Source organism: Gavia stellata, chromosome 3, assembly GCF_030936135.1.
Source record: "Gavia stellata isolate bGavSte3 chromosome 3, bGavSte3.hap2, whole genome shotgun sequence".
Lineage (NCBI taxonomy): Eukaryota > Metazoa > Chordata > Aves > Gaviiformes > Gaviidae > Gavia > Gavia stellata.
In genome coordinates this window covers 2,660,346-2,687,797 of record NC_082596.1, presented here as the reverse complement: position 1 = coordinate 2,687,797, position 27,452 = coordinate 2,660,346, and the positions used below count along the sequence as shown (strand labels likewise).

Below are 27,452 nucleotides of genomic sequence, written 5' to 3'. Positions count from 1 at the left end.
CCAAGCACATAACGAGGGTTTGATTTCCTGCTGATCCTTGGCTGAGTTACTGCGTCTGACTTGCCAGTGTTGTTTCTCTAAAACAATACCATGGTGTGCTCTAGAAACGGACTTGCAGCTGTGGAAGTAGTCCACTGACCCAGCAGCTGATGCAAAAGAAAATAACTGCTATTTGTGAGCTCTTCCATTTATTCCCAGCTGTGGACTCCGCATCAGTGAGCTGGGTCGTGTCCTGCTGAAACCAGCAATCCAAACTCAGAAAAATTGCTCATTCTTGAGGATGATTTAGGCAATTAGGTGGAGGCTTGGTGTGAGCAGACATCTCTCTTCCTTTGGAGTATGAGTTGTACTAGTTGTCTCCTAGGACCATCTCTCAAGGGTCTATTAAACTCACCAAGGCTCTCAGCAAACATGTAATGTTGCACATCTCTGAATTTGGCCTTAAACATTTCCTTGCAAGCCCAACATGCAGAAGAGCATCTAGCACATCGTTCTACCAACACCAGCTGTTTAATTGTCAGCAAAACCAGGAGAGTGTCACTTTTTTCCACCATCAGTGTTGTGCCTCCATGAAGAGGGTAGTGCTCACGTGTCACTAATGTGTTCACATTCAGAGGTTGCTGAGGTTTAGATGAGGTTTGTAAAACAGATGCAGCTGGCAGCAATGAATGCAGTTGGAAAGGCACAGTGAGGAGTTTAGCATCACTTTGCAAGGCCTCAGCTCTGTACAGCCTGCGTTTCACTGTGAATATTTATACCTGATTGATACAGACATCCATGCTCTCACCCTAACAAAGCAGGATGAAGGATTGCATGCAGTTGCCCTGCTCCTGATTTTTTAGAAATGGCTAGATGGCTAATCAACGTGCTGTGCCATCTGCAGTATCTCTCAAGACATCCCACCACAGTAGCTGATGTTTCTTCTTGCTCCAGTGCCCCTCCACCTCTTACTCTGAGAGCAGCGGTGCTGGTTCACCAAGCAAGAACTATGACAAGCTGTCTGCACCGCACCACCCAATCCTCTTAATGTCACTGCTTTGGTAGCACAGACTCCAGAAGGCACTTTTGAATGTAGCCAGTGTCAATCCACTGCTCTTCCCTGTATTGGCCACTTTCTATTTGTATTACCCTGAAAAATTGTTCTTGTGCCTTGAGTTTTGCTTGCTAAACCTTGAGCAGGCATCGGGCTTCAAACAGCCCTGCAGCAATCTGAGAACTTAACAGTCTTGTCCTGGTTCATGGACACCTCTCTGATCTGCTGCCAGCTGCATTCTGCTGTCCTGAACTCACTGATGCATGGCCAGGGGAGGTGGGACAGGGTGGAGAAGGGACAGAGAGGGTGGTGGCCTGCAGAAGTGTGACCGTGCTACCTGGCTTCGGGAGAAATGGGAAGGATTTAGCTTGCGAAATGTTTTTTTTTCCTTCTGTGCTACCAAGTTTGACCTGACCCACTTGAGAACAAAATTGTGTGTTGTTTCTCTTTTGACAGGTGAACATGGTTATTGGCATTCTGGTTTTTAACAAACTTGTATCCAAAGATGGAATAACAGATAAGAAACTGAAGGAACGGGCAGGGTATGCCTTATCAATACATCTAAGTAAAGAATGAAAGAAAAAAAAAAAACACCCAAGGTTGTGATCAATAACCAGGCAAGGAATGCAAAGAGAGATTGGAGATGCAAACAAAAAGCAAAAGCAGATTTAAACAAAATGAAAGAAAAAACCCCGGTTGGTTTAATCTCTCTGCCTTGTCACTCAGTGCAGCAGAGACAAAAGATCCAAGAAGCAGCACTGTGTTACTATGGAGGAAGGTTAGAAGTTCATCTCTTTGTTAAAATGGCTTCAGCCCAGGCTGATGTATCCTCCCAAAGATTAGGGAGAGCAAAGTGACTCTTCTCACTAACTCCTAGAGACAGCAGCTGGATGAGAGAAGGACTCATCATTGCTGAGTGTGGCATGAGGCATGGGCTGTGTAACAGAGAAGTCATGTCTAATGGCTGGCAGGTGGCTGAGGGACAGCAAAGGTATGTGATACTTTTAAGAAAAGGGTCTTTGGAGGTCTAGCAGTGAACAGATTAGTAGATGGATGGAAGTGTAAAGAGGAGGACTGGTAAGTAAAGCTAACTCTTCTGCAAGAAAAATTTCTGATGCCACCTGAGGTTCTTTATCTTCTCCACAGCCATCACCCCAGACTCCATCCCTGAAGCCTGGGGCTTGTGTTACCTGATTTTCTTCATAGTATAAACCAAAGAGCTGACTCCACAGTTCTTATCACCCTGGTCTCACTAGGGTTTGCTGAGGCGGCAGCTACCATGCAGGGCTCTCTGTTCCAAACTCTGTTGACAATGCCTATTTTGTCATTGGCTCCAGAAGGATGAGACCCCCCTTCATCTTTGTTTCTAGAAATGAGTCTGTAGCCTGCTCAGACATTACCCCTGAGCTATGCCATGCTCCAAGCAAAAGACAGAAATGGCAGGCTGACACTCTGAGTCAAATCAAATGCACAGGTCAGCCTGGCTGCTGATGTTAGTATGTTATATTCCACTGCCTTACTTGGCTTGCTGTTGCAGTCAGAGAACCTTACCTGCTCCTTACCTGCTGCTAGGAGGTTCTCACTTGTCCATCGATGGCATTTGATTTATCGCTGCAGATAACGATCGTAATCTTGAAGGAAGAAGTTGTTTACAAAGAGACAAGGAGAGCAAGAGGTGTTCTGGTGGCACTGCACCTTGGCTGCAGGCAGAGCCTAAAACCTTAAGAGGCTGGTGGAGAAGATGCAGGATATACCCTACCTATGAAAGTGGAGGGAGCATGGGTACCTGTCGCCTTGTTTGCTGCACTCCTAGGCTTCACAGAGAGGATAAGGTGCTTTATCCACTGCGGTGCTGCAAAAGCCTTGGCCCCTAAAATTGCGTCTCAGAAAGTAGAGGCAGAAAGTAGAGACGAGGTTCAATATTCCTGTCATTGCACTATTGAGTAGTTCTGGTGGAAGTGGTTTTTAATTGAGTGATGGCAGCAAAAGTGAGGGTAGAAGCAAGCTCTTATCCAGCCTGGGGAGAAACACAGGAACCTGTTAAGGTTCATGTTTTATCAGAAGTGTTGACATGACCAAGTGACATGGTCCCTCGGTGCAGCAAAGAGGAGAATCTCGATGCCTGAGCAGTGCCATGCTCATAATAATAAGAGGAGACTTGAGCACGTTTCGATGATAAGAGTATCGGTCGCTGCTGGATTGAGCAGCTATGCGAAGAAGTGACATTGGTGCATTGCTTAAAGCAGCTGCTAACGAGTGAGTGCTTTATTCTGGGTGATGCCTTCTTTACAAAGAGAGAACTCAAGAAAATACCTGAACTGCAGGCAGAGTCTGTAGCAAGATAATTGCACTTGAAAGTCAGCACTGAAATAAATGTTTTATTGGATTAGCAGAGCAGCGAGTTACTGTCTCTCAGTCTCTCCCTCTCTAATCTAAGCTTCATACAGAATGACCTTATTTAATACATAGCAGCTGGTTATTGATCACATTCGTAGTTGTACTTTGAAAACAAAACCTACAAAGCAAAAAAAAAAAAGTCATTTTTCTGATGTTCTTTGTTTTTTCTTTCTTTTCTCTTTTTTCCCCCCTCTTTCGTGTCCGTGTGTGTGTGTGCAGCACTTTTAAGCCTTCTCTGTGCTCAGTGATTTTGTTCTCCTTTTGAAGTGCACCCACTGAGAGTGCGGAAGCACTTTTGAGAGCTTTGGTGCCCCTTCCCTTTAGCTAGCCGCTTCTGGCCTGGGCTTGGGAACCGTGTTGGAAGGTAGATCTGAAGATCATCAGAATGAGTAACGGCCTTGGAGATGTTTGGATCTGAGGAGATGGTATAAAGAAACATTGTGTTTCCTTTAGCAGAGGCAAGAAGTATGGTTCAGTGTTGCAAAAAACAAAAGCAAAGGGAAAAAAACAAAAATAGGGAAAAAAAAGATCTGTTGAACACTAAGAGGAGCCCAGCACACGTGCCGCAGATTGGTTGGCACAAAAAAATCAGTCCTAACAGTTCCCATGAAATAATACCTGAGACATGATAGGTTTTGCCCGATACTTAGCAGAGGAAATTGCTATGATTACTGTTGTCACATCTGTCAGAAAACGTTGACTTTCTAATGGCAATGACTTTATAGATCTATCACAAAACCGGGCTGTAGAGTTGGGTGTGATTACCCGGACAGCTGGAGGAACACACACAACTGCCCCAACTACTGTCCGGCCACGGGAGAAAACCGTGCAAGTGTCTCCCAGCAGAACGGTCTCCGTTCGTGGTCAGCCGCACCGACAAGTGTTTGAGCTCTATGGACAGAACTGGTACTAAAAACGAAGGTTTTAATGTCAGACGCAGGAGCCTTTACAATGAATTTTAAATTTATTCAGCCAGCGTTTATTCCAGAAGCATTTGTGTGCTCACGCAGCCAGGGAAGAAGAATGAGACTATAGGGTATATTCACAAAGGCTAATTTTAGCCTGCTGAGTTTAATCTCCCTAGGCTTCCTCTGTAACTACTGGAGAGAGACAGGAGCCTTATTTAGTTGTTCCAACTTGCCCCTTAGAGGACCTTTACTTCTTTCCTCTCTTCGTTGATTATAGAGAGGACTTGAGAAAGTTTGCCCCAATACCTTGTGTGAAATATTCTCTGCGTGACTGTCCTGGCGGGATGTAACAGAGCTGGATTGTCAGTGCATAGAGAAGAAAGTAATTGGAAAGATAATAAGTACATTAAAATAGGAACAGATTTGGATTGCCCTTCTTCTGGGAATGTCATGTTGGAAGCAGTGCTCCTGCTCTTTGGGCCATGTGTGGTGTAAAGCACTGTTCAATAAACGGTAGCAAAGTCCAGGCTCCAGTGAACACACCAGATGAGACTGTAAGCTGTTTGTGAATATTTAGGAAGCAGAAAAAGCTAAATTAAATGAATGCATTATTCACTGTGATTATTTCATTAGCTACCCTTTCATACGTACAGGCACCAATATAAACCTGCTATGGAAATTCAATATATTAACAACCTCATGCCCCCAACAAGGACAAATTAGAATATAAATGTACCCACATCTGTGCCTACTGCTTACAACTTTCTGCATAAATACACCCAACAGCAGTTACAGTTGTGTGTTATAGTGGTCTTTTGGCCAGTTCTTCGTGATTCAGTGTCATTCATGTTTTTTCTGGTATAGTTTTCCATCAAATTCCTCAAATCAATCTACTTTCTTTTTGCTGCCTATCTCTGCCTCTCTCTGTCTCTCTGCTTATCTGTTCTTTGTGGCTTATAGATCTGGGGTTAAGCTGTCTTTTTTTAAGGGTCGTGCACTTAATGCTTCTCAAGACCCACTTTATCTTTGGTTCAGCCATTGTCCTCCCTGGATTTACACCATCCTTCCTGGAAGATATGTATCTATTGACACACGAGCTACTTTTCTCTGTGTCTGAAGACTGAAAGTTTCTGTGGGATGCCTTAGCCATTATTCTGGAAGGGAGTAATGGCTTATGTCACTGTAATTAATTAAAAGACCAATCAATAGCCACATGAAAGTGGGCCACTAGGACCACTGACAATGCTGTGTTGGTGCTCATGGGGATGCCCTTTCTGCAGTGAGACTGAACACAAAGACATAAAAGTTAAGAAACTATCTGTCAAGTTTCCTAATCTCTGTCCCAGGCAGGGTAAGGCTGTAAAACCCCCGACCTCTGGTACCTGCATACATCACCCCTCACCAGCTGCACTGCCATCACCCAAGAGTGAGAGACCTACTGTCCTTTGGCAGTGACGTTCATGCCTTCTCTGATATCAGGCATTGTATGCAGGTCTGTACGATGTTTTGTAGACTCCTGCCCGTTTTCTAAGCCAGATCTGATGTGGATATCTATCTGTGCAAGTCAGAGAACGCACACAAACTAGTAAATCCTGAGAAGAAACAGGGCCAATGCCAAGCTAATGTGGCTTCTGGGCTCCTGAGTAAGAGCTGGCTTGTCAGCTAGGTGGGTTCACACACATCAGCTTCTAAAAATCATGAGGACATGCCCTTTAGCATATCCCTGCAGCCCCTTATACCAGCAGCCCACAATGTCCTGGTTCTGTGGTTCTGATGGTTCCCATCCAGAAAAAGTGGGAGCAACTGGTGTGAATAAGTCTCAGGGTTCATCCCAAAGATGTTTTCAGCTCCAAAACAAGATCTGAGAGAACAAATGTCTCGTAAGTAGTCAGCCAGGCAGCTGACTTCAGGGCAGGTTGATGGTAATACAAAAAACCCAAGCTCGTGCTTAACTTCCAGGACATAAACAGTCCCATTTGCATGTCCTTCATCACAGATTAAGCAACCAAAGAGTGGCCTGTCTCCTGGTATTTTCAGCTGCCATGTGGGTATCTCCACCAAGGCGAGGATTAACACACAAGGGCCAGTGGAGAAAATATATGACTTAACCCTATGACTTTAGGAAAGAAAATAAGCAGACACAGTCCCCACAGCCCTACTTCTTGCCTTCTACTGTACAACCCTGCCACCTTTTTTGTTTTGGAGCAAAAAGGCCAGGAGGGAAAAGAGCAATTTCTCAAAAACAAACCAAAAGAAGGAGGTGGAGACTGGGAGAGCAGTACTGGTTTCTCTTCCATGTGTGTCAGAGAGACACACCCTGAATCTGGCAAAACATTCACCAACACAGTTCCACCCTCTCCAGCGGCACCAACACGTCTCTGAATTGTACTTTTTTTCCCATTTCCCGCATCTGGAGTGGTACAGATGAGAGTTTTATTCCTGCCTGTCTTTCATTTCTCTTTTCAAACTGGGTATGGTTGGTTGGTTCCCTTTCTTCTTTCTTCCTTTCTTTCGTTCTTTCTTTCTTTTGGCTTCTCTTTCCCTTTCCTTTCTACGTTTGTGTTCATAAGCAAAGTGTTTTGTTTTGTTTCAGTCTTTTGGTTTTAATTGCAGTCAGATGGCAGTGCCCCTTTACGGCATGACGCTCAAATGTTCCAAGTGTGGAGTAGTTTCTTCTGCTGAAGTTTCGGCCACAGCCACCAGTAACGCCATGTTAGTTCCTCTAATTTCAACTTCTTTTCTTTCTTTCTTTCCACTTTCTTTTTTTTTTAATTTATTTTATTTCCCTCTTTCATTTCCCTGCACTCACCAGCCCTTGTTTGTTTTCTCTCCCTGTGTCCCTGCCCACCTCCCCACATCCCTAACTCTCCCTGACCTCATTCTGTGGGCCATGAGTAGTGTAGGGCTCCTGCAACATCCCTGGAGCAAAAGCTGATGGGCTGGATCCTGAAAAGTACTTCATGACATGCCTAGATTTAAGCATGTGAGCAGCCCATGGAAGACAAAGGGACTCTTCATTTGTTGGAAGCTGGGTATATGTTTAATGCCCCCATTTAATTTAGTTCTTGGAGTTACAGACTTAAAGATGTGGTTCCCATTAATTTTGATGGTAAATGGGGGCCTCAAGCTCCAGCTTTGTCAAACACTTAAGCATGTGCTTGAGTTTTTTACTCCAGAGGCTGCAGAGCATTCAGTATCATATAAGTGAGTTGGCAAATCACTTCTAAGTGTTTTTTTCTCCTATTAAGCTTAATACCTCTTAGGGCTGCAGTTCTGATTTGATAAGTGTTGACTGCCTCTTTTGGACCCCTAAAAGCACTTGGAATTAGTTCTCAGAATCTTAAAGTGTTTCTCATAGCTCTGAGTTACACAAGTCAAATGCTGTTAAATCTCTTCTTAGATGCTGCTGGAGTTAGTTAAAAAAAAAAAAAGAAAATACCAGAGTTTTGGTCTGCGGGAGAAATTGTTGCTATTTATATAGTTGGCTTTTTTTCCCAAAGGTTGAGGTAGGAGGGAGAGCGATGAGAGAAGATTTGTCTTCCTTCCTTCCCTTTTTGAAATTTTATTATCTAATCTAGTTCATTTCCAAGTGATGCTATATTTTGGCTTTGATGTCTAAGGTAATTTACGTAAAATGTGTGAAAGAAACAGTCTCAGATCTAGACATCTGCAATTTGAAAACTCCTACCTTTAATCAATCTAAGCAAAAATAGGCAGTGAGTGCTAAATCTCAGAATGTACAAATATAAAAGAAAATCAAAACACAAGGTTTTCTTCTTTTTTTCTGAAAACTGAGCCATTTATATAAAATCCAAAAGAGTTTAGGGGAAAATGTACATTTTTGAAAAACAACCAATTGTCCTTAGAAAAAGAGAACACGCAATCACCTCTATTAAGAGCTCAAAGTTTCTATAAGATGCAAAAGCTAAACAAAATCTCATTTATTTTTCACTGCTGAAGTCGTTTACTTACCTTTTGCAACAGTGTCCAGCTGAGATGGTGAGACGGCATTGCTCCAGACACGCGTACCGCAAGTCTGGAATCAGCAGGTCACTGCATTTTGGTTCCCTGTGACTGCAGAGGAATGCTAAACCAGCAGAAGCTTTACTATTAATAAATCAGGCTGTTAAATAGGAGAGGCTCTCAGTTCATAGTAAATTCATTTAAAAAGCAAAGCAATCTCAAATTCTGCTCCCATATTGTCTGACATTGGTCTGTCATAAATCATATATTCTGATTCATCTTCAAAACAGAAAAAAAGGGATATGAAATCCAAATCTCCTACTTATCCTGCTTTTCTAATTTAAGTGGCTTGATAGAAATTGGAGGGTTTTTGTAAGAGGATATGTCTTTTATTTCCCAGCAGATAGAATACCTTAGATGATAAATTCCAGTACACTTTTTGTTGTTTGTCTTGGTGTCCTATGCTCTTGTTCTTGCAAAGGGACCACTGAGTAATGCACGAATTAGTTCACTCAGCCCCCATCTACCCGTATCACCCACTTCATTCTGCAGCTGAACTGTTTCTGTTTTTCTTCCTTCAAATCTATTGTAAATGAGGTTGTCAATAAGGCAAAGCCCTGATTATGCTTCATGCCACTGCCACCATTCTGCTGGCCTTCATCCCAGACCTTGGACCAGCTTTGCCATTCAGTTTTGAAGTCTTGTAATGTAAATCAGATGCCATGAGGATTCCTGGCTCCTCTATGACCTGGAATTAGCCATAGTTGTTTGGTAGAAAGCACATCAAGGATGTTACTGCCTTGTTCCTGCCCTCTCCAGCTTACCTCCCATAGGTTTCAGAGGCTCGTTTCTGGGATAGCATGGCATGAAAGGATAGATCCTTCTGTCCATTTTTCTTGGCTTTTGGAAATCATAGAAGTTTTCAGCAACTCTTTGTGGTAGTATCTGTGTCTGAGAGAGAAGGAGTCAGAGAAGGGGATGTAGAACTGAGGGAAAACATGGTAAACCACTGCTGGGAGAGCAGGTAGTAATCATGACAGAAGTGACAAAAATATGCACTGGAAATTGTGCAATTACTTGACTTGGGAAATGATAAAAAAGAAATCTTTGGATGTCTATGACCTGTTAAGGGTTAGCTAGACTTGACAGCTGTGGGTTAAAAAACCCCTTCCCTTTAGGTTGTTCTGGAGAAGATGCTGGGCATATTTTGCCATTGGAAGACCTCTGTTCCCACATTTCCTTCCTTTCATTACTGCCTGTAGGGTAGCCTCAGGCTGTGAAATACTGCCTTGTAATTAATATGTCTGTGCTACCTGTAAAAATTTTTTATCTGAGACAGGGAAAAAATATCTCGGGGCATGCCATTTCTTTGTACCTGCTGTGAACGAGGACATTCACTGCAGATACCAGGGACTGCTATTGGATGGATGGATGGATGGATGGGTGGATGGGTGGATGGGTGGATGGATGGAAGGAATTCCTGCCAGGCAGTGCATTGCAAATACGGACTCTCAAGTTCTGACCATAGGGAAGAGACTGGCCCAAGACTAAGGCCCTGGCACAGTGTATTCTTCTTGCAGGCAACCAAGATTCAATGTCAGGGAGTCCTCATGACCCTTCTCATGCATCATCCCTCTTACATTATCAGAAGCTCATGTGTCAAATCTCCCATCTAAGGGATTTGCTCTTTTCCTTGGCTCAAAGTCATTTCAGGAAGTCTTAGATGTCAAATTTTCTGCCCTTATTGTATTTCCAGGACTAATATGAATCAGTGTGTTCCATGTATGTCTGGTTTTATGAAGGAGACCCTTCGTCAGGACAGTGTTGTTCTCATAGTTCAAGGAATTTGAAATTGTATCCTTACCTGGGGAGAGTACTTGGGCCCTGCAGGTCCTTGCTTGGACTGTCGAAGAACAACTTCCCTTATTAGGGGTGAATAATTAAGCAGTCTGCCCATAGCTGCTTCATTACCTCCTGTTCCCCTAGTTGTGTGGTTCAGGTAGCAGCAACTGAGAGAAGAATCATCTTTTGGAGAAAACAGAAATAATATCTTGTGTTTCTGTGTTGCCTGTGCATGGGAAGAGCTTGCACAGTGCCCCCTCTTTTCTAGATACAGATTTCCTATCTTGGTTATATGGGCATTGAGTTAAAGGGTGTTTCTCTGAAACTGTCCCTGAAATTGGGACAACACTCTTGCTTTTAGGAGGAATATAAGTTAGAGGAGGGATAAAGCATGAGAGAATGAATAAAGTAAATCCTTGTACTGTGGTTTTCCTGTAGCAGAACTGCTGTGATGCAGGAATAGCACACTCATCAGAACAGTGGAGGAGTGTGTGCACTCTGTGCAGCATGTAAGGAGCCATCCATTGTCTTATGTGTTGAGTCCACCTACCATCTCCCTTTTCAGAGCTCCTCTCCAGGAGCTGCTTTCTGAATTATAAAGTTATTTTTCCTTTTGCTGCTTCTTTACCTTATGGTACTGGCTGTCCTGTCAGTGTTGAGTAATGAGAAGAATTGATCACTTATCTTTTTATAATGGCCCTTTACATATTTGTTGGCATGTAGTGTGTCCCCCTTGCCTTTTGTCAGGGTGCAGGCCTCTTAATCTTTCTTCATGTAGATCTTTGTATCCAAGAACTTTTTTTTTGCTCTTTCCATTGCTATCGTCTAAGTGCCATCAGTTTATCCTGCTTCCTTTGCAAAGATGAAGACTCTGAAGGCTGCCAGCTAGACAAAGAACAAAACCACAGCTAGTTTTTGACATTTCGACCAAAGGCCATCATCTGCTTGTTGCCAGAGCTGGGTCTGCTATGTGCTTTCATAAGGCAAAGTCTTTGCCATGCTAGATGTGGACCATGTTATCACGTGGCCATGTTGTTACACGTCATTGTAATTATACTTGGTTTCACTGTGCTGTGGCATTGCCATATCCCAAAGTAACACCCTTCCTCTGCAATGCAGCAGTAGCGTGGTGTGTTGGGGCGGAACAACATGACACTACAACTGTACTGCTGAGTGACATTGTCACATCATGGTCATCACACAATAAACCAGCATCATGTTTCCACAATGCAGTGCAACGATCTTCCCTTGATATTGCTGTCACTCATCATGAGTACTGTCATATATGGGACAGATAAGAGGATCTGACAGCTAATTCCTTTGTCTCAAGCAATAAAAATCCTGGATTCATTGATTGTAGATAATCCATAATGAAGAGTCATTAGGTAATCACAATGTCATTATATAACAAATCATCATTTCATCTCACATCATGTGGCACCATAACATGAAGTTTCTTAAGTCCTGTAAGTTGTTCTGGAACCTTTTAAGGATGCACAGTATCTCCTAAAAAAGGGACAGGTGGAAAGGTGGCAGAAGTATGAGTTCTGCTATGAATTCAGCCAACAGCAAGTAGAATTAAGGGCAATGTCACAGGAAACCCACTTATCTTCCCCTGAGTCTTCTTCTGAAATTTCAGTCTTGATATGATTTTTTTTAATGGAACTTTCTTTTAATTTAATATTTCAAAAGCTAAGCAGAGCTCTGAAAGTGAAATTAGAGTAAGTTACATTCCTATGACCTGTTGCCATCTGCTTCCTGAGAATAAAGATTATGCATTAAGTGTCAAGCAACATTTCCATAACGTTTGTAAGGGATGAATATTGTTGAGAAGGCATCTGCAAGGTGAATCACAAAGAGAGCAGAAAGGCCATTCTCTTAGCTGGTGTAAGTCAGCACATGTCAGTTGGGAAAATCCTGATTTACTCCAGCTGAATATGTATTGTAATACTGTTTTCATCATCTGGTTGGAAGGGCAGAGATTTAAGTGGTGATTTAAGGTTGCTTATGTTGGGAGCAATAATGAAGTCCATGTTTCGACTCAGAAGAAAGATGAATAGTTCACCCGTATGGAGACACACAGAGCAAGGAGCTGGGAAGGAGTCATTGAGTCCAGCATGAAGACAGCAGGAGCTTGGAAGGGAGCCCACTGTAGTTGTGGATCATTGCATCTGTGCGCTGGATAGCAAATAGACTCAAGCAGTGCCTTGTTAAAGCAGGGTACCCACATATTTTTTTTTAAGTAGGTTTTGAAGCTAGTGGATTGAAATCTAACCATTTGCTAAAGAGAAACATAATTTATCTCCTCAGCAGCATCCCTCACAACCCCAAATCCACATCTAAATCTTGGATCCAGATCCAAATCATTGTCAATCTGATGTTGCAATTCTTTTCAAGAAGGGAAAACCCATCCAAATTTAGATGGCTGGTTCAGACCTGTACTTACAGGTCAGCTCCATTCTCAGATGTGATTGCCAGGTTTCTTGTTTGCATGTTGGTGGCAGTAAGATACACATATGTGTGATTAAGAGTTATGCTGGGAGACCAGATAATGTCAGGAAGCAAAAGCCTGGTACAGACCTTTTCTAGCAGCCTCTATTAACTTTGCTGGTTTCCAGCAATCACAATTGCAAGTTGCCACTGGAATGATTTCATCTACCAAGCCACGCATCAGGCATGTTGTGTTTGCTGATACTTGCATGGAAGACACATGTAGAGTGGCATGTTATGGAGCAAGCCTTCTCTTTCCATTTGGCTTTTCTGCCTCTGTGATTTTTTCACTGCACTTACTTACTGCTTAGACAGTTTTATTAATGCATTGCTGCAAATGATAGCAAAGAGACATTTCAGTACAATGAGGCAGATTTCAGAGGGCTGAGGGAGAAGTAGAATAAAAACTTCTGGTTAGGAGTTGTTTGGTTGAGGGCTGTCTGGCTGCTGCTTTTTTTTTTTTTTAATAAAACTTTGAAATTATAATTCATATTGGACATTGAAAAACATTCAGTTTTCATCCTGTATAAAATTACAAGGTATCAGATTATATCATGGCCCTTACCTTACATGGAAGTCTCATAATGCTTGTTTTAATTGAAAAAAAAGTATATTCCATTTATCTGCTCCCTGAGGTAAATTACATTGCTTAATAATACCACTAAGGAACAAATCTGAGTCTGGACAGGTTGTAGAAATATTTGCAATCAGAGCGTCATTATGACTATAAAAATAACCTGTCACTTCAGTATGTGGTCATTACAGCAGAATTGATGTAACAATCCTTGAAAAACTCTTAACTGAAGCCAGGGCGTTACATCCTGATGTCCATTGTGTCCAAACTCCAGCTTTGTTCAGGTAAAACTCTCACTGAGGTCTGTGAGAGTGGTACCTGGGTAACCAGCAAGTAAACATTATTAGAAACTTGATCATATAGCAGAAAATGGTAAGCAAGTCCCATGTAAGTACCGTAAAACGTGTGTCATGATATCTGTCCTGTAATTTATTGTGTTGCCTGTATTTGTTTGTTAGTATATAGGTTGAGGTTTTCTACGCAGAAAAATCTTGAAGCTCAACTTGTTATTCAGCCTGTGCATAGGTCTACTCTTATTTGCTAGATAAAAGCCCACAGAGAAATTCTCCTGGTACTCTTGGTGCACCAGTGCTGCCAAATATATAGGATGACTGACAGTTTAAAATCTCCCTAGTAAGTTGTTAAAATTGCTTGGGACTCTTTTTGGTCAGAGAGCTGAATGATTAAATAGTCCATGGGAACAGAGCTGCTTTCCCGTTGCTAGAGCATCATTCATAGATAAAGTGGAGGTTCATGGGGCAGTACTTGCATTACAGAAAACTGTTTTGTCTGGTTTTCTGTCTTCTGAATTAAGAAGTGGCTTGAATCTTTAGTTATTTTAACCCAGAATGTCCACCCAAGAATAAACTCATTTACAATAATTGCTGAATATGGAAACAACTGTGTTTTTTTTCAAAGCATTCAGCTGGGGAGATCACACAAGAAAGCAGAAAAATTTTCTGTTCGCAGAAAAGTCAGGTCAGGTATCAGTTCTCCTGATATTCATTGATGTAGTGTTGTAGGGACCATCAGCTGTAGAGGAAGGGAGCAACAGCAAAATATCAGTCTCCACATCAGCTCTATGCTTTTCTGTTTTAGTCACTTGAAACTGTGACACATGTCCCCAGTGTTGGTGTCTTCCATGTGCTGTGGAAGTCCAAGTGTCTGTAACCCAAGTACTGACAGCCATCGTGACAAACCAGTCTCTGCTGCAACTGTTCCCCTTCCCTTTGGCAACCTACAGTGATTGTATTTTGTCTCCCCTCCTTGGGAAATGCCATCGTTGTGGACTAGTGACATAGAGTGGGAAGGGTGTGAAAGGGGGAGTGAGGTATCTGCATCCTTCCTCCCCACCTCAAGTTTTATGCATGACTGCACCATTGAAAAGTAGTCCCTCCCGTAGAAACGTGTGTCACCTGTTTTGGTAGTGTGAGTGTGCAAAGCATCTTCCTGCTTCCCTATGACAGGGGCTCAGAAGACATCTAGCACAAGTATACGTTTGCTGAAGAAGTCTTCTGAAGCCCCATGGGATCAGGAGGCTGAATTAGCATCCCATGTGGAAGCGGGTGAGGCTGAAGTGGAATTGAATTCTCTTTTCCTCTCCCTTGACAGGGCATCCCTTTGGAGCTCCTGCGTGGTCCTACCTCTCCTGGCTCTCACCTGGATGTCTGCAGTTCTGGCAATCACAGATCGGCGGTCAGCACTCTTCCAGATCCTTTTTGCTGTCTTTGACTCATTGGAGGGCTTTGTCATCGTTATGGTCCATTGCATCCTAAGGCGGGAGGTGAGACAAATGAGTCATTCTCTTTTATATAACCAACATACTTCCCATAGAAAACATCTGAAACATCTGAAAAAATGCCCAGTCAGCCTGGTAGCTTCTCTAATCCTATGAACTTTTGCCTTTGTGTAGGCAGTGACCACAAAAATGACCATGGTAGTATTGGTCAGAGGGAAGGAGGGATGAATCAATGGTTGTCACACTGAATGTACTGCAGGGTGGAACTTGGGGGATGGTCTTAGATTAGCTAACATGTCAGGTTTTGGTTGTATAACACCAAAATTAATATTTCCAGAATGTTTACACCCCACCTCCGAAAACGGAATATTAAGAAAAAAAATTCCTTTCTTTGATTTCAAGAGGGGCAACGTGCACCGAGATTTACAGAATGAATGCATGTTGGCATTAGCGCCTAGATATTTGAGCTAGAAAGTAAAGCTAGTAATAATCAAGCAAGGAAATTGAGTAAATTCTCTCCAGCCTCCCTGTGGAGATTTAAAATGGCAAATTATATCAGGGAAGAAAAGGACGAATCTTTTATGTTTCTTTTATTCTTTCATCCTACTGAGTGGACAGGCTATTAATAACAGAGACAGGAAGGGGTTTTTTTTCAATATTCATTTTATCTTCTTACAGCTCCTTTAAATTAAGTAAAACAGATTAATTTCTTATGTCAGGCCAATGAAATCAATGGAATTACACCACTGGCTTGGCTGAGACTCCTTCAACTAATTGCATTATGAATATGGACCTGCATTTAACTCCCATTGCAGTTACTGGCATTTTTTTCCATTGATTTCAGTGAGTTTTGGATCAGATATGTATTACAGCCAATACAGGATCATAATCAGACATTGTAGACCCCAATATAATGATCTATGCAATAGCATCCATTGTAAATGTATTGCAAGCTGCAAAATAGAAGACATTTTTATTCTTGACTGTATAAATCAAGCAACTAGAAGTGACCAACACAGTGACCCAGGATACCAGTAAAACCTTTGAGTTACTCTGTTAGTATGTGAGATATGTGACATATAAACCATCTGAAATGAGTACCTGAATGTTACTATAGTTGGATCCATGTTCTTTTGATCTACCAAGCACATTTTTCTTTTTTTCTTCAGCAGTATTTAATATGGTTTGGTATTCCTGCCTGACTTTGACTTTTGCAAATCCATTTGTTCCTGCAGGTCCAGGATGCTGTGAAGTGCCGAGTAGTAGATCGTCAGGAAGAGGGCAACGGGGACTCAGGGGGGTCATTTCAGAACGGACACGCTCAGCTAATGGTACGGAAGACTACCACCTAGTCTATTATTAAGTGACATATGGACATTTTTAACTCATAACTGATAAACAAAGGTCTCTGTCCATCACAGATTTTGCAATCATCATTCTTTTTTCCTTTAAACCTGTGCTTGAACAAACGTAGCACTTAGCATAGGCTCTTTCACACAAAGCCGGTTTCTTTTCTTTGTAATATTAAGGGGCTCAAACTTACACACCAGGTTTTGCAGACATCTTGGTGAGATCCTTTCTTTCCCAGAAAATACAAAGCCAAAATATACCTACCAGGTCTTCCAGACCTTTTCATCCTTGTCACACTGCCTTATCCTAGCTAGAGCTAGGAGGCAGTAGTTTAATACTGTTTTAATCACAGTGTGTTGGGTCATTATTGTGATAATGCTGTCTCAAAGGGATTTGTTTCTCTCAAAAGCACACTTGTTTACTTTGCTTCACTGGAATATAGTTTAAACACTGTAAACCTTGGTCCTGTTGTGTAAGTCCTGTACAAACAGCCTAGATAAAGCCATAGAAGAATAAGCTATGGGGAATAGTCTTGCATCTGCTTCAATGTTATGATGTAGATGGTATAAGAGGCATTTGATTTCTGAGGTTGGGGTAAGGACGTGAGGACAATCACAAGATTTGAACAAGTTCCAAAATCGTCTGGTTAATATTAGACCTGTATCATAACCCAATGATGTTTTTTTTCCAGTTGCTCCTGTGCTAAGCTAAGTAGCTTATGCTTGGGTACGAGGTCTCATTTCAAACAGCGCAATCTTTAGGTCAAGACATCAAGAGATAATTAATTCTACAACACCTCATAGGTGTTTGTTAAAAACAGGTGCATCGTTTCTAATTTAAATGCATAGTCTTCTCATTTTAAGACAGGTTCTTGCCATGCCTATTTATGTGTAATTAGAAAGCCCCTTGCATGCCTAGTACTTTCACTCCTTCAATAATAGACACCATAATCATATCCAGTCTCAATCTTCTTTTCAATAAGTTAACACACTGAGCTTTTTTATTCTACCTCTGTAAGACATTTCCTTTCAAATTATTTATATAACCCTTTTCCACATACCCTTCAGACTCTCACCATCCTTTAAAAATGTGGATGCTATATTTGTTATTCTATTGTCACCATCCCAAGCGCTATATTCTGAAGTTTCAGATTTTTGCCTCTCTGTGTAGCTCCCTGTTTTCATTCATTATCAACCACCTTACAAAATTCTGTGTCAGCTAGGAGTTTTTTAGCAATGAGATTACATTTACTTCTGCACTGTTGATGGATGTGTTGAGACATAGAGAGCTTACAATCAGTTTCTTCACATTCAGGCACAAAAAGCTCTGGAATCTAGACGTGAATGATGACTCCTCACTGATATTTTTAGAGGGGTAGAATGTTATTTTATAATGACTGAGTTGTAAAAGAACCAAAGAAATCAAAAGCTTTGCAGGATGGCATTTTTGCTGTTAACTTTTCCAGTAATCTCCAAATCTGCCCAACAAGTGAAAAGAAGCTTAGCTGAGTAGAACTGTTTTCCACAAAATCTTGTTGACTGGTATTAAATATAAACCTATCTTTTATTTATTTATCAGTAGAACTAGTACAGGCTGTTCAGTTACATTTTTCTGGAACTCCTATCATGAAAATGAGATTATATTTTTCTGTGTCATCCCATTTGCCCATTTAAAAGTTAGTTCAGTCTTATTTCTCTTCTATTCTTTTCAGATTTATTTGATATCCCATATAATTTACTAAGAAATTAGCATCAAGAAGGTTGAGATAATTCCTCAACCAGCTCTTCAAAAACTCTTGGATCTCAACATGCTAATATTGAAGTGTTTATCCCAGGGGGACGGGGATTTTTTTTCACACTTTTCTTAGTATTAAACTGGAATACATTTGATCACATTAATACAATTATATTAAGTGTCTTCTTTCTGAAATTATGCTAGAAATAGTCAGTGAACTCTTCTAACTTTTGCTAGTCTATGGCTTTTCCATTAGTCCATGAAAACTCATGGCCCACTGTGACTCAATGTATCCAGTTCTCTGAAATGTTACCTGCTAAAAGCTTGAGAAAAAGGATTAACTCATGCTGGGAGAAGAAGGGAGTTTCCTTTGGCTGTACAGACCACTTGAAAAAGTTATTCAGCCTTTGTGTTTGCAGGGACCATTAATTTTATATACCAAGAGTTTCAGAAGCAGAGACTTGTTTCCACTTCATGTGGCTTGGTGATAGATCACAAGAAAACCCAGTGGGTATGGAGTGTTCTCAGCAGCATCCACAGATCTTTTTAATGAGCGGAGGGGAATCCACTTAGACTAAGTGTGGGGTGATATATCCAAGGCAGATCAGGCCGGGAACCTGTCCCCTGTTTTTCAGGAATGTGCATAAACGTGTTCCAGGGAGATATTTTAATCTGGCAGCCCAGAAATTAGTGTATGGATGAGCAGATGAATCCAGCTGAAAAGCAATATTACAGCTTTACCACCGCCTGAGGTTCAAAAGCCACAGGTGGTCTGTTTGCCATGTTTCAAAGCCCAAGCAAAATGTCTCTCCTGCACTCTTCTGGCAATGGTTGGGTCTGCCTCACTAATTAAACTGGGTTTTTGCATTTACCAAATGGTTTTCTTTCCCCCACTACCTCCTTTTGACCACCTTCTCTGTGTTCTCTGTCTTTCAGACCGATTTCGAGAAGGACGTGGATATGGCTTGTAGATCAGGTGAGCACATCACAGGTGAGAATCAACAAGTGACCTGGTTTGGGGATTGAACTAGGCCATTTTTTTCTCCTTTCTGTTTTATTTGTGTGTGTCTTGGTGGCTTGCATGTACTTGCGTGGACTGCCCTTACTCTCAACCCTGGCCAAAAGAAAGCAACACCCCTCGTTCTCCCCTATGCTTTGCTTATCCTATTTCCTCGTAGCCCTCTTGGCCTTTTAACTAAGATTAAGCCTTGCCTTTGAGGTATTATTTCTTACCTATGGCCCATGTTACACAGTGGCAGAGAAGAGTATCAAGGAAGAAGAGATTGGATCCATCTCTTCTTACTATGATCCTTCTTTGCTTTAGCAACCCCTGTCCACGGGGGTCACACCGGTCACACCAGCCTCGGACAGCTCTGTGCTCAGGAGAGGTGTCGTTGAGAAGGTCGGGAATCTGGAGAGCCTTCCCACCACTCCACCTGGCTCCATGCGCACTTCTAGTGCAGTTGTAAGCTGCCTGTACATATGGAGGTGGGTCAGGCCTCTCCTCCTTTGCCTGCACCTTTCTGCTGTGTGTTCAATCACACACATTCATTTTTATCCTGAAGATCTGCATGAGTTGATGGTCCCAGTACCCAATAACTCCCTTTTCTCTCATTCCCCTGGGGGTGTCTCTGCTGTCTGGATTCTCCTTCGCTACCTGTTCATCTCTGCAGGTTTCATCCTCTCCTGGTCCTGGCATGCCTGACCATTTGGCTGGTGGTTTTTTCTTACCCTTTGTAGATATTTTAGGCTTTAATTTACCCTCCCAAACTTCTCCCCTCTCCCAAGCAAGAGAAGTACCAGCTTGCTTGTCAATTCTATATAATTCATATCTTCCAAACCAGGATCTCCCCTAGCCAAGGACAGTACATACTGTGTGTTCAGTTACCATCATGGGGAAGCTTCTCTCTCTCTCTCTTCATTACTCTTTCTTGCTTTTTCTTTCCTTCCTTCTTTCCCTCTTTCTCTCTCTTTCTCTCCCTTTTTTCTTTCTTTCTGTTTCTCTCCTTCTCTCTCTCTTTCTATACACATCAACCTGTCCCTTTCATTTAGCTTTTTCTTTATCTAATCTATCATTTATTTATCTGCTTATAATGTATTTATCTATAATTCATCTCTTTCTCTCTATCTTGCAATCACTTATTTATCTCTCTCCTCAGCTGTCTGTCTTGCTGTACCTGGTATTTATGTATTTCTATCTCTGTCAACATTTATCTCTGTCACTGTGTTTCCGTGTATTGTCTATCATTGTCACTATCATTTATCTATCTAATATCTATCTATATCTTATTTATCCTTTCCTGTCCTCCTCTCTGCCTCACTCCCTCTCCCTATGCTTATCACAGTCACAGTATATTTATCTCACTTATCCCTGTGATATCTTATTTCATGGTCTCTTTCTGTCCATTTATCTCTTTTCAGGGTCTGTCCATTTTTTTCTTTCTGTCTCTCTGTCTCACACTCTCTAATCTAATTTCTAGCTGTCTCCCTCTTCTCATTTGTCTTCCTCCTTCCTTTTTGACACTGAAGATCTCATCTCAGTTCCAAAAAATCACGTGCAAAAAATGTGCATGTGAGACCAGGTCTGACTTGAACACATGCTCAACAAACATGCATCCAGGCTGGGTGTTGGCACAAACAGCCAGCAGCCCACCTCGTGCTGGAAACCAAGGTAGACCCTGGACTCCTGCAATAAAAGAACCTCTCTGGATCTGCTGCTGAGTTTCTTGCTCCCAGATCGAGCTTCCCAGAGGAAAGGAAGGAGCTGATTGGTTTCACATGATTTCAGGGCAGAAGAGCCTGGATCAGCAGCTTGCTAACAGCCTAGGCTTCCCTTCCTTTGCCAGCGTACAGCTATACAATTTTTTTGTTGATGTCTGCCTGAAGAGATAGTCCTCCTCTGATAAAGTGCTCTTAGTCTGCGCCAAGCTAAGTAGTTAATAATCCCCATTTCAGAGACCTTTATATATGGTGCATCATCCTATGCATTCTGCTCATTGAATAATAAACAATAGAAATCTGTCCGTTGGTTTCTGGCCATCATTTCTCCAGGAGGCACCAGCTCTCACGTTATGACGGATTGGAGATACGCCTGATACCGCTCGTAACCTCCTCACTTAGATTCACTGATAGGATTGGGTCCATGGCTCAGTGCTGAAAGCTCACTCCACTCCGTGCTTGGAGATTGCCAAGTGCAAACCTCTCCAAACCTACTTTCTGCAGCTGATGTGAGCATGGAGAAGAGCCTGAATCAATAAACTTTACTGACACTCCCAAGTGAAGGGTTTGACTTCAGTAACATCTTCCCGCAGTGTATCCTACGAATACGCTGTAACGCTCTGATTTATCCTAGCGTGTCCTCTAGCAATGTCAAGATGACTGCGGCTGCCATAGTTACACCCAGTGTGTTTAGCTTTCAAAGTTGTTTAAAAGTTCTTTGATTCTACTTGGTCTCCTTGTCATCCTGCCTTGCCTGCTCTCTAGTCTTAGAGGGGAGCTTTGCTCTTCTAGCACCCATCGCTCCCAGTATGAGTTGGTGGAAAAATTAGAGTGTCCTTAGTCCTATGGGATGCCTATGTCATGTCCTGCCTCTGTCCCAGATGGAGCAGCTGAATAGCATCAGGTTACCCCAAAGATCCTTGTCTCTAGTCCATTGAGAAAAAAAAATAAGTAAAAGGACCTTTTTTTTTCCCCTCTGGGATGGGTGAAAGGGGAACATGCATTTATTTCTCCTTTCCTGTGCTGAAATACTGGGTAAGTAGCCTTCAGTCCCACACCACTTTGCCCTGCCCCACAGTCTGTGATTTCCATGCCCTGGAGACATCAAGGCTGATGTCATTATCTTCCTAAGGTCTTTGTTGCAGCCTGAAATCAACTGAGCAATAGATGCTTATGCCTAGAAAAGGAGCAGATGTCGTGTTGTGTAGGAATGAGTGTCTGTGTGTCCTCTTAATTGGCATGTTCACCTCGTCCTCAGTTTAAGGTTTTCCTCTCCTATTAAGGAATATTCATGGCACTTCTTTCTTTCCTCAAGGGAAATTGAGGAACACTAAATAATTAGCTCTCACAAAGGCTTGGCATGATTACTAGAATGTAAGCTTTTTGGAGAGCAGTTAGAAATTTTTAACAAATTATGGTGTGTTTTAAAACACCCAATTATTGACACTAAAACTGTTCCTGGGAGAAGACCAACCTGAAGCAGTTCGGTGACTTTAAAACAAAAAAAAAAGAATTACATTTGAAATCATTGATAATGCTGCATTTCAGCTATTTTCTGAATCAAAATAATTTTTTATATGAAAGCAACCTTTTATTTTAAAAATTTACTCTTTTATACACTAATAATATGTATTATATATACATATACTACATGTACTAAATATATAGACATGTATTTGCTCTTCAGGATACTGTTATTGATGTAATAATATGTGATGGCTTAGTCTGGAGTTTTGGCCGTGATTGTGTTGGGAAATTTGCAGCATAAAGAATTCTTTCAAAATGAGAAAGTCTTCTTCCTCTCTAGCTTTACCTTTGCCTTCAGCATCCTGGATTTAAAAAAAAAAAAAAACAGTATAAAATACTGTTCTGCCACCATAGCCTCTTTCTGAGAGGTCCAAGGGAACATGCTAGCATGGCGTGACTGTGGTAGGTGTATTGAAGTGTTAACAAAAACTTAGGTGAGGTGCTAAGGATACTTGTCTATCTCCCTAGTGCTGAATAAAGACATCACCACCTGCAGGACCTCAACCATCACAGGAACACTGAAGCGTCCATCACTGCCGGATGAAGAGAAATTGAAACTCAATCACCAGAAGGGGTCATCGAACTTTAACAGTCTTCCAGCCAATGTCTCCAAGATGCATCTTCAGGGCTCACCACACTACCTGGGGGCCATCAACCTGAATGAGTTCAGCAATCACACTCTCACTCTGAAGAAGGACAAGAACCAGCCACCTAAGTCCATCTACATCTGTGATGGGGACATCTTCAAGAAGTTGGACTCAGAACTCTCCCGGGCACAAGAGCAAACGCTGGACACCAGCTACGTCATTCTGCCTACCAACACGTCTACCTTAAGGGCCAAACCGCCCAAAGACGAGAGCAAATACAGCATCAATATTGACCAGATGCCCCAGACACGGCTCATCCACCTCAGTATGGCTACTGACCCAGGCTTTGTTGTCAAGAGTCCTCCACGGGAGCCTGTAGCCATGACGTGCAGTGAGGTGCAAGGTTCGCCCATGATACAACAACAGCAGCAGCTGGCTCCGCAAAATGTCTCCAACGAGTCACAGATTCCCAACAGCCTGTGTGACACAGGTGACTCAGGGAACTCGGGTGTGGTGTCCAAGAGTGAGACCGTCTCCACCCTCTCCATGAGCTCCTTGGAGGTGAGCGCGTGAATTACTGTCTTGTTGTCAGACCAGAATGATGCCCTACCCTCAACGCTGGCCACAACATGTGTTTCAATAAAAGCACCTTAGGCCAAATGTGGCCCACCATGCAGTGCCAGTATTATATTATCATGAGGGATCACTGGCATGTGATACTATTTTGTAATCTAATGTTTAAAATCCCTCGTAACTTCCACAGACATATTCCATTGCTGGATGGACTGTCTTTAGCCCTACAGGCAATGCAAAGTCCAATAAAAATGTTAGCTTATCAAAGTCTGTTCATTTTAATGCAAGGCACATGGCTTGCATTACCTTTTCTCCTTCTATTCTCTGCCTCTGTTTCCCATTTTGATGACTTCAGTCATGATACAGATGAGAAAACCGTAGTGATCGCAGGTGTAAAATGTCCCTAAGGCATGCCTCACAATGCTCTTAGCATCAGAGGGATGTCAGAGGTTTTGCATAAGTGCAGCCCTCTCCTTCTGACCTGTGATAACTCATTACATACATTAGCAGTTCTCCCTAGACCATAGATCTTATGCTGATGTCTGTCCTGGTTTTTGCACTTCTCAGCATCTGGCCCTTTTCTTGCCTAGCGTCAGAGAGCAGGTCTCGGCCATTGCTGTCCCAACTTTAGTCTTGGCTGAATGATGCTCAAAAGCTCCAGTAGATGAGTTGGCTGAGCCTCTCTGCTTTCTGTTCTGTGAACCACCTGCAAGCTCATAACCAGGACAGAGGCTTGAATTGGCCAAACTGCCATGCTCAGCCCATGTTCAGCCCTCCTTGGTGCTCAGTGATAGGGATCCCTCTAAATGGCTTGCACTTTCCATCATGAAGAGCCAGAGAAACACGTTAAAGGTGTAGGAAGAAGGAAAAGGAGAAGGATTCTCCCTGTTTTATCTACCGTGTGGTTCAGTTTGTGCCCACTAACCAGCATCAATCGCTTACTAACCTTCATCCATCTCTTTTTCTTTTGAATACCTAGAGGCGGAAATCACGGTACGCAGAGCTAGATTTTGAGGTGAGTACATCCCCCTCTGAATGTGTTTTTTAACGGGTAGGATAAAAAAGAGAAATGCTGCTTTCTTTTCTTTCTGGCACCTTTGGAGGAGTGCTGCCTTTGCCAAAGAGCTTCTTCAAGGGTCTAAAAATGGTGGGTTGAAAGAGTTGTGGTGGCTGTCTAGTAAGGCTTACCCTGTGCCAGTAAACAAATGGGTGATTGTTATAGGTTCATGCTTAATTTATGGAGCGTGTTCTGTGTAAACATTTGTAAATCGAGATCCTACATCGGCTTGCCCAAGGCCTGTAACTTATCCTCTGTGAGCAAAATTCTTACAGAGGGCTGATGGAGCAGTACAGGTGACTGTACCACGTTCCTGTTTGGGAAGCACACGTACATTTGGTTGGTGGCCTCAAATGCCTTGTGTTTTGTGCGCAAGATCTGTTGCTTAACAGAAAGGAAGCTAATATGTCCCCACTGTCACAAGCCATTGTCAACCCTGGTCTTTCACACCTGTTAATGATCCTCATAGAATCAGCCTGGGTGGAAAAAGTCTATACTGTACGTAGGGAAATGTCTGTCCTCACACTTGAGGCACAGAGAGGAAAGCTTTGAAAGAGCCAATCCTCCACAGAGGGTCCGTGGGGCTACTGAGAGGTAGTGCAGCTATCCTGAGTCCAGTCATGGCAGCCTTCCCGTCAGATCTATTCTTTCCCTTCAAAGCTGCTGGCTTATTCCAAAACAGAGTCACATTAAGGGCCTGTGAGGAGTTACCTTAATGCCAGAATCACTTCAGAGCTCCAGGTTGTGAGCATGGTCTGAAATTGAAGCATGGTGGGTACATCTAAGCTGATACTTTAAGTTGGTCCTAAACTATTTGAGCCACCTTCTCCGATTATATAGCACTTGGCGGAGCGCAAGAAAGCCATATTCAAGATGCTTTTACATGCAAAGGGAAGTCTTTGTAGAAATTGGTCCTGCCTCTCCTTCCGAGCAGTAGAAGTGAAATGCAGAAGGGCCAAAATACAAAGAAAAGGAAATTGTGGAATAGTCTCTGATGGAACTTCTTGTACCCAAATCCTACATGTTGGGGTAAGCTCTGAATACATTTACAAAGGAGGTGTGCTGAGAACAGAGTGGGCATGGGGTCAGATAGCAGTTAAAGAAGGTCAGCAAAGCTTCCTAGGTCAAGCTGGTAGAGCATTGCCAGTCAAGCACAAATTCTGCAGCATAAACAGTTGGCAGTTGCAGGTTTAGGGTAACCATAAGGTCAAAAATCAGTCTTTTCCCCTTTCTGCCACCATCTCATCTTGAAAATAAAGGCAGTGCTATATTGGGTCCTCAGTGAACTTTGAAGGTGGTTTAGGCACACCAGATTGCACCTGCAGGAAGACAGAGGCAGGTTTTAATAATGTGTGTAACTTTGCGGGGAAGACATGTTGTTTCTGTACAGCTGAACAGAGTTTGCTGACCTGTGGCCCTTGTGTTTGCTTCAGAAAATCATGCACACAAGAAAACGTCACCAAGACATGTTCCAAGACCTGAACAGAAAACTCCAGCATGCAGAGAAGGAGAAGGAGTCTCCAACAATGGACAGCAAGGTTAGTCAGACACTTGCAGAACCATCATCTCCTAGAGCTCTCTGGTGCCAGCAGGAGCACGAGAAGAAGCAGGAACATTTAGGAGCCCTCACTGAATGCCTTACCTCGATTTTCTGTCCATGCATGTTGCAACAAGCACATGTGCACAACACAGGACAAGGAGAGTCACAGAGGTACCACTAGCTTATCTACAGAGTGGTCAGCAGCCCAGAAGGAGAATGTCTGTCCTCACGTCTGTTCGTGGTGAATGGAGTCTGTGTTGTCTTGTTTGTCTCTGTTCCCTGTGTCCCTGTCTGTTCTTTGCATCCCCGTTCAGGTCATCTCCAAGTGCCCCATCCATCCATTCATAGCTAGGAACTGGAAACCAGACCAGCCTTGAGGAAATCTAGGTGGAAAGGGGAGAGGGCAGAAGGTGGGGACAGCAGGAATCTTCTATCCCACTTGCAGGGGCTGAGTTGGAAGCCAAGGCAGCAGTGTTGTGCATAGTTATTTTGGAAAGCCACAGCAATGGGATTTAAGCTGTGGTGGTGGCAGCACTTCTTGGGGACTGCGCGCTAATTAAATGTAGCATGAGGGGATTTGTGCAGCTGATCACCGTATACATGGCTTTCCTCGACAGGAGCAAACTTCCAGGGCAAGAACAGACTTTGAGGGAAGCAGGCTGAGGGAAAGACCTTGCAGCCTTTCAGTGGGGCAGAGATTTGGTGCTAGAAACAGGAATCAGGAGCCTGTGTAGTGAGTGATGTGGGTAACGCAAATAAGGGAGGGCAGGCTGATGGCACCTCCCCTGTGTCTCAGCCCATTAGGCCAGCTGCGCAAGAGCCAAAAGGTTGCAAGGAAGTGTATCTACTCCAGCAGAAGGGAAAAACAAGCAGCAAGGTCAGGTTGGCAGAAAGAAATGAAATTTGGGTTGTGCTTGCACTCAGGAGAGGGGCAAGGTGAGCTATTTATAACATCCTCGGTCATTTGCAAGCCAAGTCAGATCCAGGGTGCACGGTCACCTGCAGCATGGCCAAGGAGGCACTAGCGGGGCTTATTTTGGTGGGACTCTCTTAAAGGCAGGTTCAGAGCTCAGAGGGCGATTGAACAAGAAGTTTAGTTTGGTTCTTTGTGGAAGCAGAGCACTGTCGAGCCTTTGGTCTACTTCCAGATCTCACAGCATTGCTGTGCTGAGCTCCAGAGATGTGGTCCTGGCAAATCCTACTTTTATTGTGTGTGGCAAGGTGTCGTTATGGACTGTCCAGTGTTACAGAATGAGAGGGATAGTGAGTCTAGCAGGCAGGTTCAGATCAAAGAAACCTGTGTTGGCCCAGAATCCCAATGCATTTCACTGAATTTCATCTCTCTGCTTTTTTTTTTCTATTATTTAGGAATGACACAGCTGTAAAATCAGAAATACTTAAATACCATGTAAAAGTTTATC

General features: G+C 42.7%; 1 protein-coding gene across 1 annotated transcript in view; it reads left to right on the top strand.

Moving 5' to 3' along the window:
* Positions 1–27,452, top strand: part of ADGRB1 (adhesion G protein-coupled receptor B1) — an 84,915-nt gene that overhangs the window by 46,466 nt on the left and 10,997 nt on the right. Inside the window, exons 7-13 of the mRNA XM_059836297.1 lie at positions 1,490–1,575; positions 14,819–14,990; positions 16,181–16,276; positions 18,966–19,020; positions 22,743–23,422; positions 24,414–24,449; positions 25,925–26,029. Coding sequence (XP_059692280.1) covers positions 1,490–1,575; positions 14,819–14,990; positions 16,181–16,276; positions 18,966–19,020; positions 22,743–23,422; positions 24,414–24,449; positions 25,925–26,029 — 1,230 coding nt within the window. The remainder of the gene's footprint in view (positions 1–1,489; positions 1,576–14,818; positions 14,991–16,180; positions 16,277–18,965; positions 19,021–22,742; positions 23,423–24,413; positions 24,450–25,924; positions 26,030–27,452) is intronic.